This window comes from Balaenoptera musculus, chromosome 6, assembly GCF_009873245.2.
Source record: "Balaenoptera musculus isolate JJ_BM4_2016_0621 chromosome 6, mBalMus1.pri.v3, whole genome shotgun sequence".
NCBI lineage: Eukaryota > Metazoa > Chordata > Mammalia > Artiodactyla > Balaenopteridae > Balaenoptera > Balaenoptera musculus.
The window spans coordinates 99,470,327-99,487,667 of record NC_045790.1 but is presented as its reverse complement, the minus strand read 5'-3'; the positions used below and the strand labels follow the sequence as shown (position 1 = coordinate 99,487,667).

Here is a 17,341-nt window from a genome sequence, read left to right as displayed (position 1 = left end):
AGAGGGGGCGACTGGGATTCGCACGAGGCTGGGCGGAGCCTCCGAGACGCTCGGGGTCTGAGTGGGGAGCCAGAGAAGGGGCGGGCGGCGGGGCCCGGGGAGGCGGCGCGGGGGGGGCGGGCCAGGGCCGATCGGGAGGCGGAGCCCGGAGCCGGGGGCTGCTAGCGAGCGGCTCCCACGGCTCCTTAGCTCCGGCGTCCTGGTTCGCTTCGGCGTCCGCCGCCGCCGCCGCTGTCTCTTCCTCCTTCTTCGCCACCGCCGCTCGCAGCACCGCAGCCCCTCCCGCCATGGCCGCCGCCGGCGCCCGGCGCAGCCCCGGCCCCAGCTCGGGGCTCCGGGGGCGGCTGAGGCTCGGCTTCCACCCGGCGCCGCCGCCGCTGCTGCTGTTCCTGCTCCTGCTGCCGCCGCCGCCGCTTCTGGCCGGCGCCACCGCCGCCGCCTCGCGGGAGCCCGACAGCCCATGCCGGCTCAAGACAGTCACGGTGTCCACGCTGCCTGCCCTGCGGGAGAGCGACATCGGCTGGAGCGGCACCCGCGGCGGGGCCGGGAGTGGGACCGGGGCAGGAGCCGCCGCCGCCGCCGCCGCCGCGTCCCCGGGCTCCGCTGGCTCCGCGGGCACCGCCGCCGAGTCGCGCCTCCTGCTCTTTGTGCGTAACGAGCTGCCGGGGCGCATCGCGGTGCAGGACGACCTGGACAACACAGAGCTGCCCTTCTTCACCCTGGGTAAGGCTGGGCGCCGGCACACGCGGGGTCCCAGGGAACCGGGAGCCTCCAGGTGAAGCCAGACGGGTGGGGGCGCCCTGGGGATTCCCGCCTCGGGCTGCCCCGAGAGGGGTTGAGTGAGGGCAGCTGAGGGGCCCGGAGGGCGTACAGGTGGTTGGAATGAGTCTGGGGCAGTATCTGGGCGAGCGCGTGGCGGGAGACCGGGGGCGTGCCAACCCTCCCGCGGTGGGGACCTGTCCGTCCGTCTCTCAGTGCAGACGTTGAGCTCTGCCGCGATCCGTCGCTGACGCCGAAACCCCAACTGCCTGAGTGTGCTTGAGCTGGGGGCCGCGGTAGTCCCCCGCTCGGGAGCCAGGTCTGGGTCCAGCCGCCCACTGCTCCTGGGGCACGGCCACTGGCCGCCCGCGGTCACCGCCCCCTCGCTCTCGCCTGGGAGTCGTCGGCTCTACTCTTCCGGTTCGATTTTCTTGAGAATGGGAGCGGAGTCGCTCCATGTAGAATCCCTCAGTCCGCATAAATTCGGCCTCCCGATGGGTTGGGTGACCTTGGCCAAGTCGCTTCGCCTCTGTGGGCCTCAGTTTTAGCCATCTGTGAAATGGGGCTGGGGAGGACTGAGTGATTTCCGAGCACTGGCGTTCGGAACCCAAGGTCTCCCTCCACTTTCAGATTCTCCCTCCATCCCCGTGGTCGCATTCGCCTTCCTACCCCCCTCCCGGCGGAGAGCACGTTTGTCCCCGCAGCTCACTCACTGGGCTAATAATAATAACTTAAAGGCATGAAGAAGGAAGGGGAGAGGAAAAGGATGGGGGTGGGGGCTCAAACGTAAAAGTTAATCAGAAAGTTCGCCCGCAGCTTGCTGCCTGCTGGTTCCCAGCGCGAATCCCGGAGGAGTCGGCCCTTCCAGGTAGCTGTGGGAGGCGCAGCTGATTTCCCACCCGGGTAATTGATCTCTTAATTATCTCGGAGAGCGTTTACAAAAATGTTGTTCCCCCTTAGCTCTCCCGCGCTCGCCGGTCTCTCTCTCCCCCCTCCCCTCTTGGGGGAGCGGGGTGCGATTGGTTGTCGGAGTCTGGCCAACAGCAGCTCCAGGAAGGCGCCGGGGGCTCGCGCCAGACTCCAGACCTCTTCCGCGGATCCTTGCCTCCTCGGGATCCGGCTCAGCTCCGGCACCGCGGGGGTGTTGGGCCTTCGATGTCAGCCCCTTTGGGGTCCCGGCTTGAACCTCTGAGGTTAACTCCTTGCTCGCCCGAGAAGCCCCAAAGAGTAATCAATGGACTAGACTCCTCTCTCCTGGGAGCCATAATATTTTTGATGTATTTTTGTGACGCCCCCCCTCCCGCCCGCCCGCCACTTCCCTTTCGTGCTGGCCGCCTTTGGAGACTTGAGCGAGTGCCAGGCCCTTTCCTGGTCTGAGCACGTGCCTCGGGTTTCTGGCCCCCGGGCTCTCCCCAGCTGGCTGTAACTTGAGCGTGCTGAGCTTTCTGGGATGCTAGGCGGGAGAGCGCCTTGCAGGTTCCCAGGGGACTTTCCGCGGCGGCGCGTCTGGCGTGCCACACACACGTTCAAGCATACACACGCGTGCGCGGACACACACATATGCACACACACATACACACACACACCAAGAGCCATTTCCACGTGCACTCGTGGGCTGCCCATTTCCAAGTAAGGGGATGGGGGTGAAGATGGGGTTCCTTAGGGCGAAGAGCTAACCTTGGGCTCATGGTCAACTCCTATGACCCCGCCGCAGGGAAGGGTCCTTCGAGAGAAACGGAGGGTGTCCCTCACCACTTCCAATCCCAACCTTCTCCCTCCACCCTCGAGATCTCTCTACTCCCGGATGTCCGGAGAGGGAGGGAGTGGGGATCCTTCTAAATGGCTGTTCAAATGAGGGGGAAAGGGGGGGAACATCCTTGGGTATGGCATGACTTGGAAGCGAGGACCCCAGAGCGTTTCAGTTTCCCTAGGATGTGGAGGACCTGGTCCAGCCAGCTACAGGAGTCGCTCCAGAATTCCTGGAGCTGGCAATCTCTGCGTTTTTAAACTTTGGCTTTCAAGAGGAAATGGGTACCCGGGAGCCCAGGGCAGGCTGAGTAAGGAACTGAGTGTGGAGCTGGAAGTGTCAAATTCCCCAGACCTGTGCTTCAGCATGAGAGTCTGCTGGTGATCTCCACTTGGAGGCTTCCGCCTTCTCTGACTCAGGCGGCTGAGCCTTGGCGGCTGGGGACCGCCTGCTGTGGAGTGGCAGGTGCCGTCCTCCTTGGAAGCCCCGAGCCCTTTGGGGAATCAGGTTCCTCCTCCTCCTCCTTCCCCAGCGCCCTGGACTGGCAAGGCACTCCTACCGGGGATTTGGCTAGCGGGGTAGTCGCCAGATGGCCGAGTACAGCAGGATCTGTGTAGGGAGGCGTGGGCTTTTTATTTGTGTTGTTCTCCCACTGTTTGTGTGTAAACACAGAGTGCACAGTGAGCTCTGGGAGGGCCAGGCTGGCTGAAAATGAGGGCGGGGGGGGGGGAGTACTATGAGTCATTTATGGCCGTATCTCCCCCTGGGTCCCCAGGCAGCCCCATCCCATCATCCCATCTTCAGACCTTCTAAACATCCTTGCCTAGTGTTTGTCTCTGGCGAGTTGGGTGAGTCTTTCACTACCAGGTCACCAGTTCAAGGGATTTGGAGATGGCTTGCGCCACAGATGCACATGCAAAGTCGGTAAATGCTGAATCCTGCCAATAGCGCGGTGTGTGGAGCCACCACTAGGGGGTGATAGTGTCTACCAAAGCTCTCAGGCCATGCTTTGGGTTGTGGGTCTGGAGTTGGTGGTGGTAAAATGTCCCTGGTGTGAAGGGGCGGTGAACAAACAAATAAAAGGTAGAGTTCCCATTCTACTCCAAGTCCAGCTGGGGAAGCTCAAAATTATTTTGCACACGCTGTCTACCATCCCTGTTCACCCAAGTCACCGACATACCTGGCCTTCCCTCCCTCCATTCTGCCTGCCTCTCTTGTTTGAATTATTGGCTCTGTAATTGGTAGTGCCCAGACTTAAAAGACTTTTCTTCAGGTCTTTTCCTCTTCATGTTTCTAATCTTCCCTTCATGTTCCAGCCTGCTTTATGTAGGTGGAAGTTTCCCTCAGAGGTGAAATGCCCCCCAAGTTTCTATGTCTGGGCCTCTTCTTTAGAATCTAAGTCAGTGGTCCTGATAAAGTGAATTTCCTTGAAATTGATCAAGGAATAGCAAACAGTTGTTGAATCCTTAATGTGGTGCTCAGAGCTTTACTCTTGCCTTTTATTATTTACTCACATAAAATATATGAAGTGGGCACTGTTGTAATTTATTCCCATTTTACAGGTAAGGAAACATTCTTTAGAGAGGTCAGGTGCCTAGTCCAAGGTCTCACTTTGAGTAAATGCAGACCTGGGACTGGGATCTCAGCCCATCAGACACCTACATTCTTGGTAATTGCTAAACAGCCATCTTGAGCCAAATATGCACTGAAGGGCTGGTTACATTTATGTAGGGCATGGTGCAGGGTCCTGGAGAGGAAACATAACAATCAGCAGCACGGCAAGAACCTTTCTCAGGGGAGCTTTAGCTACATTGGTGCTGAAGTATGAGAGTGTGAGAGTGAGGCATGAGTTAAATGACCTCCAATGACCCTGCCAACTCAGAGTTCCATGACTCATGGGACGTCAAAGGGCATTCTATGTAGTGGTGCCAGTGAGTGATGGATATGACACATTCTATAACATCAGGGAGGGAGATATCTCTTTAGACTTAGAGAAAGCTGGGGACATTTCCTGGACAGGAAAAAAAAAAAACAAAAACAAAAACCGAGTGAGGTCATGGAGAATGGGCTGGAGGAGAAGTTGAATGCTCCAGGACAGCTTGGGGACTTGATGTTGCTTAGGACCTGGAACTCTCAGCTGTGGCCCGCTCTGACCTTGAACAAGTCATTTATCCCGGATCTTCAGTTCTTTGTGCAATAATATGTGTGGGTAGGTGAGCCCTAAAATAATCCTTCGGTGCAAAGATTCTATGAACTTGAAGTGTGCTGACCCACTCTGTAACTCTGACTAGCTGCTCTTGCTTTTCACTGTCTCCTTTCCTTTGCTGGTAATGTGGGGGTGTTGGGAAGGACTGACGGCAAAGAAAGAATTTGAATGGGAGCAACTGTCCGTGCAGGGCTTCTGAGGTGAACCCGCACATCACCCAGTTCTCATCTGCCCCCAGGCAGCTCCAGAGTCTGCTTGTGGATTTAGCTTTCAGGCCCACCGCTAGGGAAATGGCATCCTTCTTGCTGTGCTTGATAGTGGCCAGGCTGGACTGTTTACCATGAGCCTTGATTCAGCAGAAGGGGGAAAGGAGATAAAACTGAGGAACCACTCATTGTCAGCATCTGTTACTAATTTACCTTGTCCTGTAAATCACACAGGTGAGAAGTGTGCTCTATATTTGGGGGAGGGTGTGTGGAGAAAGAAAAACCATCCAGTAGTATGTTTTTAAATGCATCTGCATGAGCAGATCTGGCAGTGTCCTCAAGATCTGTCCTGAAAGGATGCTGTTGTCAGGAAGCTGATTGGTCTGGGTGGAAGACAAAGATGCTCTGAAATGCCCACTTGGTCAGGTCTGCAAAGATTCCTTAAAATATGGACAAAAATGGACAGCAAAAGAGAAAAGCCCCCAGAAGGAGTGAGGGACCAGGCACAAGGTCAGAAAGGTTGCTAGAAGCAGGGAGTTTAGCCTAAGGGCCGTCCACAAGGGCTGGAGAAGCTTTCTTTGAACGTCAACAGAGAATGAGGCACGTGCTTTTTTTTCTGTCTGATTCTAAGGAATGTCCTAAAGGTGCAAATACTAAGGGGATGGAGTACAACATGACAGGAGGATGTGTCCCTGGGAGCTGTCCAACAACCAAGCATTCTGACCTCAAATGATGACAGGGTCCACATGGGAGGAAGTCTTCAAGCAGGGACCACACAGCTATTTGGCAGGCATTTGGAGAAAGGACCAGAGGCATTGAGGCTATCTGCCCCTTTTGGTTTCTGCCTTGATTCTGAAGGTTGATGACAGTTATTAAGTGGGAGAAAAAAAACAGATACAAATAGTATAAGCTGGGCTTTCTGTAGGGATTTCTGACCACAGAATATTCATTAAAATCAATTCCAGTGATTTTTCCAGAATGGGTAAGAGGGAGCGATTCTGGGGTGGGTGAGAGGGCGAATTTGATGTCTTCAAACAAAGCTAGGCTTAAAAAATGTTATTTTCTCATTTGGGCTCCAGGTCCCTTATCACTAAAGTATTTCAGTAGCACTCAGACTTCAAGGTCCCGTCCTGCTCTGATGGTCCAGGTTTCTGGGATATTGTAAATAAGGGGGGGTGGGCGGTGGTTCAGTGGTCTCTGATCTGAGTTTTTCCCCCTTTTCACTCACTTCCCTTACTCCATCCCCACCCCTTTGCCAGTTCAGATGTGATGAACTCTATTTAACAATTAGGGCAGAGACAGATATATTATCTGCCCTCAGAAAGTACAATTAGCCCTCCGTAGCCATGGGTTCTACATCCGCAGTTTCAACCAACCGTGGGCCGACTGCACTATGCCATTTTATATAAGGGACTGGCACATCCTTGGGTCTTGGAAGGGGGTGGGGTCCTGGAATCAATCTCCTGCAGATACCAAGGGACCATTATACTATGTTACTGAGAGGGTGATGGGGCAGGGTGAGAGGAGGATTCGTTTTAGCTGCTAGAGAGGCCCAGGTTGGGTCAAGGCCATCCAGATTTGCTGTTTCTGGGGGTCAGGAACACGCCATCAAGACAGCACAGCTCTGCGAGCGTTTGTGACCCAGCGCTTGATCATTGTCCTGAATGGGGCCCTCAGGCTGCAAGATCATTCAATGACACTAATTTACAGCAAGCCCAGCAGCAGGTTTGCCTAGGCCCCTGGCAGGCAAAGCCTCCTGCTTCTTACCTCCTTGCTTGGCTGTAAGCTAGGCGTTGGCTGCCATAGGATGGTGTGAACACGTGTGCTGGGGAGAGAGAAGGATGGAGAGTGACAGCGACTTCTTTGGGTAAAGCCATGAAAGCTGTTACCATGACCATCATCTCTGATGGCCTTACAGCATCACAGACTCTCAGAGCACATTGAATCTACCCCCTCCATTTAAATGGTAACACTGAGTCTCAGACAAGGGAAGTAAGCTACCTAAGGACCAGCTGTTCGCACTTAAACCCAGTGGTCTTGAATCCCTTTCCATCACACTGACTACCAACACGTGGCTCTGGGTTAAATATGTCTCAGGTCTGCAACTTGGTTGAACATCATGAGGTGCACCAAGTCTCTCCTCCTCTCCCTGCGAAACAAACAAAGAAACAAAAATCTAAGGAGAACGATATCCCTGGGGAAGTTGAATTTGTTCTCCTGCCCAAGGTATCCAGCTGGTTGGCTCCAGTCTCTCCTGAGAGCCTGAGCCAATGGGTTTTGTGCTGGGGAGGAGGGAGCCTCATTGCTTTTCACTCTAGCTGCCTTGAGGGTGATCAGAAGGCTGCTCTTTTCCAGAAAAAGAAAGACAGAGTCAGATTTAACCTTGAGGTGCAGCAGCATTACGGGGATGCTTTCTTTGCAGGGCTGATACTTCCCCAAGTTCTCATACTGACCAGCTAGTGGCAACAGAAGATTAACTATAGCGAGAGAGAGCCGGCTTTTCTTTCCTCCCAGCAGAGCTTGCAGCCTCTCGGCCCCGGAGAAGGCAGGCGGTGCTGGGCAGGACTCGCTCTCCTCTCCTCTCACTGGCTGTTCACTGCCGTCTGCAGTTCTTTAGGACAACAGCCCCCAGGAAGACTTTTCTTTGGTTTGGAAGGGGGTGGGGTGGTGACAACCCAATGTAAGGTTCAGGACTGGAAGATTTCTAGCTTCCTTACTGGCATACTAGAGCGTGCAGGCGGCCCCTCTGTGAGTCGAAAATTGACAAGGATGTTGTATGTCATAAGCCATTAGGGTTTTCACCTGAGAAGGAACCCTTTCTCCATGCCCGTTGTCACGGCCCCTGCTAGGATCAGACGTCAACACTTCTCTCGACTACGATTTCAGCTGTTAACTCACTGGTCTATCTTCCTCTAGTCTTATCCTCTCTAATCCATCGTCTGTACTTGCAGACAGAGGGAGTGCATTAAAAGCCCAAATCTGATCATGGCCATCCTCTCCTAAAGCACTTCACTGGCTCCCCATAATTCTTAGTATGAAGTTCAAGCTCCTTATTGAGCTACAAGGCCCATGATCAGACGCTGCCCAGACTGTCCTATGCTAAGAAGCCTTCTTTCTTGTGCTGTAACTCTGCCCCAAAGGCCCTGGGAAAATTCCTTCTTACCTTGCAAGGCTGAATTCAACTATGAACTTACCTTTGAAGCCTTTCCTGACCTCTTGGCACGAAAGTTGGACACTCTGGGCCTTGGTGCCCACTAGCGATATAAAGACTGGTGTAACAGTGGCTGGTCCCTTAGAACTACTGAGCGCCTACAACATGCTAGGCACTGCTCCAGCCACTTAAGATGTATGGAGAACAAAAGACATAGATTCCTGTGTTCAGAGAGCTCATATCCAGGAGTACGTGTATATATGCATGTGTGTGTGTGCATGTGTATGTGTGTTGGGGAGAAGATGATAAACATAATAGATGGGAAAATTATGTGGTATGTGAGGTGATAGATTCTATAAAAAAAAAAAAGGGCAAAAAGAAAATGAACATTGTTGAGGTGAGGAAATCAGTTTTAATATTAAATAGGGCCAAAGGATTGCTTACTGAGATTATAGGATTGGACCAAGACCTGAAGGCCATGAAGGCGTCACCAAGCAGATATGTGGAAGAGTATTCCGGGCAGAGAACGGCTCTAGCAAAGAGCTGACTCCAGAGCACACCTGGAGCGTTCAAGGGCCAGCAAGAAGGCCAGCACGGCCGGAGTGGAGTGAGTGGGGGGTGGACAGGACAGGATTTAGGCTGTTACTGTGAGTGCCATGGAGAGCCAGGCAGGACGTTAAGCAAAAGAGTATCCGTAACTGACTTCTGTCTCAAAGGAATGACTCAGGCTGCTCTGTAGAGGAGCAAGGATGGGAGAGGAAGGTCTGTAGGAGTCTGTTCAGGTGAGAGATGACAGTGACTTGGGGCAGAGTGAGAGCAGAACTTCACGTGTTTCTCTGTCTGTCTTGTGCTGCTTGCCTAAGAGCTCTGCAGGCAGAGAACATCCCTCCTTCATCTCTGGGGCTGCGGTGATACACCTTGTGCTTGGCACACCCTAGGTGTTCAGGGCATCTTAGATGACTAGAAACTTAGGTTTGCCAAGTCTCATCTCAGAATCCATACTGTGCAGAACTGGAGAGGTGTTGAAATTCCACTCCTCTGTTAAGGCTGAGCTGGAATGCCACCTCTTCCATGAAACCTTCCCTCTTCTGAGCTTCCACAGCTACTGCCTCTACCTTCTCCTGCCTCCTTATTATTCTGGGGTGTTTGTAGGATGACGAATGAGACCAGTTTGATTAGAGGAAAAAGAGTTGGGTTTAGGGAAGACCTTTTCTTGAGAATCATGGAAGCCAGCTAAGGGACTGGCACCTTTGCATTGTGCCAAACAGAGAGGCACTGAATGTCTGGGGGGAGAGGATCCATCATGGTGTTGGGACCATCACCTGCCATAAATGGTAAGAATTTAGGACATTTTCTAAACGAAACCCTTTTATATAAAGATGAAGAAGTCAAGGTCACCATAGCAAGGCAGTGGTGGAGCAGGAACCAGAGCCAATCTATTGACTCCCAGTCTGGTGTGCCTTCCTCCCACCTTAGTCCAGGCCACTGGGGGTGGGGGGAGCTGGTATGCTGGACTTCACCCTTCTGGCATGGGGTAGGCTATGAAAAAAGCAACCATTCATTGAACGTTTACTATGCCCTGGATGCAGTGCTGGCACATCTGTTATTGCATTTCCTTCTTTCCATGGTGCTGAAAGACAGATAGGATTCATCCCATGTTATAGGTGAGCACGGAAGCTCAGAGGAGTTAAGAAACATACCCAAGATCACACAGCTCTCATACAGCTGAGCTGGGTCCTATCCCAGGTGTGCCTGGTTCCAAACTCCATGCTCTCTCTGCCTTCCATACTGTGCAGAACTAGGAGTGCTATTGAGTTTTCAACTCTTTGACAACCTCTTGTATTTTTTATCTCTTCCTCTTCTCATTACCGAGAAGTTGCAGACGTTTCTTATAGAGGAACTTCAGGTGTGACAGCCTCACAGTCCTGAGGGACTGAACACCTCATTTCTGGGCTACCAGGAGCTGACTCAGCATCTCCCCAGGCCCTGTCGCTCCTTGCTGGTTTGCCAGCAGAGCACCGGGCCTTGTCTCATCTTCTCTAGATGTCACTCGTTACCCCTGGACTACTTGACAAGCAAATTCCGATGCTGCCGTGCCTTCTTGATTTTCCTCCTTCCCTCCTTCCTCGCTTCCTCTCTCCCTCTCTCCTTCCTCCTTCCCCTTCCTTCTTCCCTTTCCACTTCCTTCTTCTCCCAGTGCTTAGGGAATTCCCACCTTCTGCTGGGCATACTGTTACACTGGGGAACCTATTACCTAGACCTTCCAGGAACTTAGAGAAGCTCTACATTCTTTTTCTAGAAATTGTCAAGCATCTGTTATCTGAGATGCAGCCCGTTTGACTAGGTGAACTTCCTTGTCACTCCTCCCCTTCATCCCAAGTTGACTTTTGTCCCCTAGTGCTTCTCAGCAGCATTGTGCAGTTTTTATGCTCCTACCTTGAAAATGGAATTTATATTACATTATCTATACATATGGGATATATATATAATAATATATAATATTTATATATATATATATTATAATGCTATGAAAGTCCTAATAAATAGTGTATAGTTCTCCTAGAATATTAGAACTGGGTAAAAGAATGCCTTTGAGATCCAGCCCAACTCCCTCATTTACCTAGCAAAAAGAAGTACATTTGCAAGGTCCCACAGCTAAGCCATGGCAAAATCCAGTCTGTACCCCAGCTCCTCTGACTGGGTGTGCCACCTCTGAAGACCCAAAGCCCTGGGGCTGCACTACTCCCTAACTGTAGACCTCTGTATGCCCATGAAGAAAGTGAAGGTGACACAGCAGTCCCTTTTCTGGTTGCTGCGATCATTAGTTTTGGGGGAGCCCTCCATCTTCGGTTGTAGTCAGTGGCCCGCACTGTGCTCAGTTGTTACTTACACTGAAGCCATATGAGCCTTGCGGAGATAGTGTGTGCAGAGCACCTAGCACAGCGTCTGGCACTGTTTGTGCTCCGTGCCTCTTAGCCACCTGGAATCCTTTTTATGGAAGGAGGTGGAGGTATGCATAACTAATGAATGCAAATTCCCTTTCCCTTCCCCCTCTTTCCACTTCTGCATGCTGGCTTTGGCCTCTGCCCTCCCTCCCTCTCTCCCCACCAGCGAGGAGGAAAAGGATGAAATTGACCATTGATCTCTGCTCCCTCTCCAAGAGCAGGGGGAAGCGGTTGCGGGGGGTGGGGGGGCTCCCAGGTTGTCTGAGGACAGTTTGGCCAGAGAAACTTGGAGAGGCTGAGTCTAAGGCAGGCGGGTCTTGGGGGAGGCAATTGGGGCAGAACCCTCTCCCTTCTGGTGGCTGCCGACCGACAAAGCCTTGCTCTCGGGCCCCGGGGGAGGTCACGAGTGGCTTTGCAAGCAGCCGCAAAGGGAAGGAGCGTTTCCATTAGCAGAATCCGCAGTAAAGAGATTTCCAGTCACACTCATAGCTGCGTTTGGGGGAATCATTTCAGTGGTGGCTGTGGGCTGAGGAGGGAAGGAGGCAGGGCGGCAAGGAGAGGCATGGAGACGTCTGTCTCCTTGCAGGAGCTGAGAGCGCCAATGAGAACCAGGTACCAGATGCCTAGGGACTCTTGGGGAGCTGGGTGGATCCTTGCACAAACATTCTGGACCACCTACTTCCATCCAGATGGACAGAACCCCCTTCTCAGGAGTCCCCTTGGGAGGCTGCAGGCTTGTTCTCTGCTGCCTTTGCTCTGATTACCTGGGTTACTCTTTTCAAGGCTTCACAGCCGGCAGCAACTTCCTAGGCTTCTGGGATTTGTCACTGGGAAAGGTCCCAGATTATTTAGCCCAGTTTTTCCCAAAGTTAGCGACTCCTCAGAATCACCTTAGAAGCCAGGTTTTTCCTTCCAGACCAGTGGAAGCGCCTGGGAGGGGCCTGGGAATCTGTACTTTAAGAAGTGTACCAAATCCTTGGTGTGTCCCTGGACACCCTGGGTGCAGTGGTCCTGGGTATCTCTTCGGCCTCACCTACTGACATTCCCCATGGCACTTGGGGCTCTAGCTTCACTGATGACTGGCAGATTTCTGGGGGGAGCCAGGCATATTCCCCCTACCTGACTCCTGAATTGAAATGCTGTTTTCTCTGCTTATAATGCTTTTCTGGGTTCTCATTCACCTGGCCATCTCCTAGCCTTAGCTCAGCTATTAACTCTTCTGAGGAACCTTTCTTTCTCCTCCAAGGCTACCCCCCCTAGTAGGGTTGGCATATTTTGTGAACAAAAATAAATGCAAAAAATAAAGTGCCGGATGCCCAGTTGAATTTCAGACAATGAATACTTGCTTAGTATAACTACATCCCATATGTCCCATGCAATATTTGGGATGTAGTTATGCTAAAAATGACTCTCTGATTATCAGAAATGCCAATTTAGCTGGACAGCCAGTATTTTATCTGGCAACCTGCAGGGACCCTGTTTCTCTGCTGTCAGGAATCATATTACCAATGTGTGATTTGTCCCCCAAACCTGCTCTCCCCACATCCCTTCCATCTCAGGAAACCAGACTACCATCCACCCAGTTATTCAAGCAAAGGAATCATCTTTGATATCTCCCTTCCTTTGCCTCTCTCATTCTTTCAGTCAACCAACCTTGTTGGTTTTACTTCTAAAATGACTCTCAAAATTCTTCACTTCTCATGATGTCCTACTGCCATCACCTTTGTCCAAGCTCACTTGGGCTATTACCTCAGTCTCCTAACTGGTCTTCCTGCTGCCTCTCCATCCTCCTTATCCTTTCTTTATATTTTTTGATATACAGCACATGGACCAAATCCAGCTTGCTGCCTGCTTTTGTGTGGCCTGTAAGTCTATTTACTTGTTTAAATACTTGAAAAAGTCAAAAGAAGAATAATATTTCGTGATATGTGACAAGTATATGAAATTCAAATATCAGTGTCCATAAATAAGATTTATTGGAACACACTCACACTCATACCCTTGTGTATGCATTGTCTGTGGTTGCTTTTGCTTTACAACAGCGGAGTTGAGTAGTAGCAACAATGAGTATCTGGCCCACCAAGCTTAATATATTTCCTAATTGTTCCTTTACAGAACAAGTTTGCCAGCCCTGCTGTATACAGTAACCAGAGTGATCTTTTTCAAAAAGCAAATTGGATCTTGCCACTCTCTTGTTTAAAGCCTTTAAATGTTTCTCATTGCTTTTAAGATAAAATCTTAATTCTTTTTCACAGTCTAGAAACTTTAAAAAATGTTGCCTTTTTCTCTGGCTTCATATTTCCTTTTCTCATAGAACTCAAGTCACCTCCTCCAAGAAGTCTTCCCTGACCAAAGCCTTCCCTGGTACACCGTCCCCCTCATAGCTTTCTATCCCGTTTATTAAAAAAAAAAAAACAAAAAAAAAAAACAAAAAAAAACACAAAAAAACCCAAAAAAATTTTATCTGGCAGCTCCTTGATGGTAGGGAATGTGTGTTGTTCAATTTTTTTTTTTGCTCTTCTCCACTATATAATGCATTACGCAGCACATAGTAGGTGCTGAGTAGATGTTTCCTGACCAAATGAATGACACATGGGCAGTGGTAGGGGTGGTAGTTTGTGAACACCATCTTACAAGGTAGCCGCCTCATTGTGTTGTTCTGTTGCTTATCAGGAGATTGCTATCAGGATTCCAAGAGCTAAAGTTTGTAGAGCATGTAGACCAGTGCCCACCACTCAGCAAATGCCATCTAGGTGTCTGTTAAATAAACAAAGATAAACAGACCTATACTTTAATCCCTAGGACACATCCCCTCCCCACTTTATTTGCAGTTGGAGCATGTTTAGGGCAATTCACAGGAAGTCCTGTGAGTAAAGACCTCATGGAGCCAGGGGGCAGGGTCATCTGGTGGCTGGAACTAGGAGCCAGGGGTCCTGGGGTTTGGTCCCAGTTCTGCTGGTGTCTGTGGTCAAGTCCCTTCCACTTTCTGGGCTTCTTACCGTTTCTCATGTGATGAGATTAAAACAAGTGATATTTGAGGTTCTTCTCAGCCCCCTCAGCTCAGCAGGAGCCCAGGAGGGTAAGAAAGATTCCCTTTAGGAGCTTCTGAGGCTGGAAGCTCTGCTGCAGCAGGATAAAGCCGACTCCCTCCCTTCCTTCCTCCATCTCTGCATCCTTTCTGGGGCGTCTGAAGATCAAACCCTCAGCTCTGAACCCAGGTGCAACTCAAATTTTTAAGCCCAGTCTCACACTAATTTGTTCAGGCACCTTCTTCAATTACTTTTTCTCTAGCCTCCCCCAGGGAGGGAGACTGGAAGAAGCTGACCGCCCAAAGTAACCAATTACCTGTCTGCCAGTAGCAGGACTCCTACCGTCCCTCCCTCCCTTCTTTTCTTTCTCCACTTTATTCTGCTGGCCCGTAAACCATCTCCAAACTGCAGAACACTCCAGGGAATGGCTCCAGTTCACCTGCCCACACCCCCCCCCCACCGGCTCCCAGCTGGGGAAGAGAAGGTAGCCCCTCCCCCAAGAGAGACAACAGGTGGGAAGGCTGGTGGCCGAGAAGGGGCAGCTGCGGATCTTGGAAAGCCAAGCGGGTTTTGCAAGCCTGCTAAATACCAGACTGTGCTAGATTAGAGGTGAATGCTTTGGGCTCTAGTCCTGTTTCTGCCGTCTACTTGCTGTGGCCTCAAATAAATGACAGTTCCTCTTTGGGCCTCAGATAAGATTAAGTGAATATTGTCAGAGCCATCTGTCCTTCGGGTAGGTGGGGAAGATTGGACTGCATAAGATACTCCATGAGAGAGGAGGAACCTTCCGGACCTGTCCACTACTGGAATCGCAGGTGTCTAGAGCTGTGCCTGTCACATAGTAGGCACTCAGTAACTATTAGTTGAATGAAGGAATGAATAAATGGAAAATGTGTGTGATCAGACATTGCTAATCAACTTAATCACAGCTTCAGATGCCTCATCAGTGACTAGGATCAACTGGGGTTTGCATGGATGATGAATTCTGTTCACGTTCCCTGGACTCAACCAGTTCACCCAAAACCTGTGGTTCACCTTAAGTTCCCCTTGCTTGGAGCTAAACCCCTTCAGTCATTATTCAGTCGTTCTTCCATCCCAGACATTGTGCTGAGTCCCTTGGGGGCACAGAAATGCAGGGAGTTCACAAACTATTGGGATAATAACACTTGAACTTTTTGATTAAAAAAAAAAACAAAACCTCCCTTTCATGGGTATTTTTAGCATCTCCATATTAGGGATGAAGATGTAGCCATTCAAAGAGATCAAGTCAGTTGCACAAGGTCACATAGTAAATGGGATTAGCTGTATTTATTTTTTAAAGGAATCTTCGTATCACTCTCACAAATGGAACACCAGAATAACTTGCTATAAATGGAAGGTAGCCTGTAAAACTTAGCGTAGTGTCCATGTGCCGTCTAAATTAATCTCTCATACCACACTTTGGGAAACATGGATTTAACCCAATCGCTGAGAAAAAGATATTCATTTAAAATTTAAATTTTGTCCACTTAATTGTGAGATTTCCTTTAACGTATACATTTAAATAATATCTTTCCTGCCTCATAACTCCTACCCATATTTTAAGATCCAGCTTGAATGTGCCTTTGCTGCTTCCAAGATGACTTTCCTGGCTCCCCCGAGAACAGTTATCTCGCAAGCACTTTGTATATTCGCTGCAGTCCGTATTTTCATGAAAATATTGTGATTGTTTGTCTGTCTCTCTTGCTAGTCTTGTAAGCTTCCTGAGTTAAACATCATGTCTCTTTAATATCTGTAACTCCAGCAATGAGTGCATACATACTTAGTAAATTTTTAACCTTAATTTTAGGTTTCAACAAAAGGAATGCAAGCTTGTTGTAGTAACAGATTCAAACAATTCAGGAATATTATACGGGAAAAAGTGAAAGCCTCTCCCCTGCCCAATCTCATTCCCCAGAAGTGATCATGATGAAGAGCTTGCTGGCATCCTAGTGAAATGTAGAATAAGTATGTGCCTGACCAACCACCTTTGGTGATGCGACAGAGAGGAAGTGACTTGTCCAAGGTCATCCGGCAAGTTTCTTGCAAGCAGCTCAGGGATATTAATGAAACCATCTTTTGTTAGGGCGTTGGTTTTTCAAACTGGGTTCCATGATAGATCTGGGGAAGATGAGTCGCTCTGGGCTTCAGCTAAAGAGACGCTCCAATATTAAGCCAGCTCCGGGTCCCAGAATCTACTTGCATACTTGCAGATTCCTTCCAGACCACAGGCAGGGAGTCCTCTTCTTGACTGACCCTATGTGAATGTGTGTATATATATATATATATATATATATATATATATATATACACACACACACACACACACACACATATATAATGTGTGTTTATATATGTATATATACAAATGTGTGTATGTATATACGCACACACATATATATACACGTATGTGTGTACATACATATAGATACATATGAGAGATAGAGAATAGGATAATGATTCTTCTCTCTGCAGAACTAAAAGAAGAAACTGAACCCAGCAAGGGAGGAGCCAGAAAGGAAACAATTATCACGAGTCTGGGGTGGGTGTCTCTTTCTGGCACAGTATTTGACATGATGGGTAAAGCAGTTCTTCTTTTCTTCCTTAAATTATTTTCTCACTTGAGTGGGGAGACAGACTAGTCAGGAGAGGGTTACCTGGGCTTAGGTTGAGTTGCTTCCTTTAGAAGCCCTCGTTTATGAAGCCATGTAGATTGGCAGCTGGTCGAGTTAATAGAAAAAGTGTATTAAAGCATGGAATCCTAAAAAAATAATAATGCACATAAAACGTTTCCTTTTTAACTTAAAATTCGTAAATGTGTATACGTTTGCCAATGATTTGATGTAGGCCCAGGGCCTCTTCTTCGAGTCTGGGTCAACTGATTGGAGTTCCATGTCATCTTTCTTGTATAAGCCATGCTCATAATGTTCCGAATATGATCTCCAATGCTGGTCTCATTAAAGGGGACTGAGAACTTAAAGATGCTTGCCAAGTAATTATTCTAGAGTTTTATGATTCCTTTCTAAATTTTTATAGTTGTCACACCTGACCTAACTCAATAGCAATATTTAAGTGACTTTATTATTATCGTAAGATCAGCTCAGTCCTCCTAGAAGCCACTTTCTTTTGACGCTCATAAATTTTTAATCTGCACAACATTTCATTATATTTTAGAGTTATGAGAAACACAACAGGCATAAACAGGTTTGGGAAACTGGCTCTGTAAAAATGCAGCTGGCGGTCAGTGCAGAGAAGGCTAGCTGAAAGCTTTTTTAAAATA

The 17,341-nt window shown here is 49.6% G+C and overlaps 1 protein-coding gene across 2 annotated transcripts in view; it reads left to right on the top strand.

Annotated features, from left to right (window-relative positions):
- The first annotated feature begins 205 nt into the window (after positions 1–205).
- The window catches only part of ASTN2 (astrotactin 2), a 902,613-nt gene continuing 885,477 nt past the window's right edge, over positions 206–17,341 (top strand). For both annotated transcript variants that reach the window (XM_036855709.1, XM_036855708.1), the window contains exon 1: positions 206–723. In XM_036855709.1, coding sequence (XP_036711604.1) covers positions 288–723 — 436 coding nt within the window. In that variant the 5' untranslated portion in view covers positions 206–287. The remainder of the gene's footprint in view (positions 724–17,341) is intronic.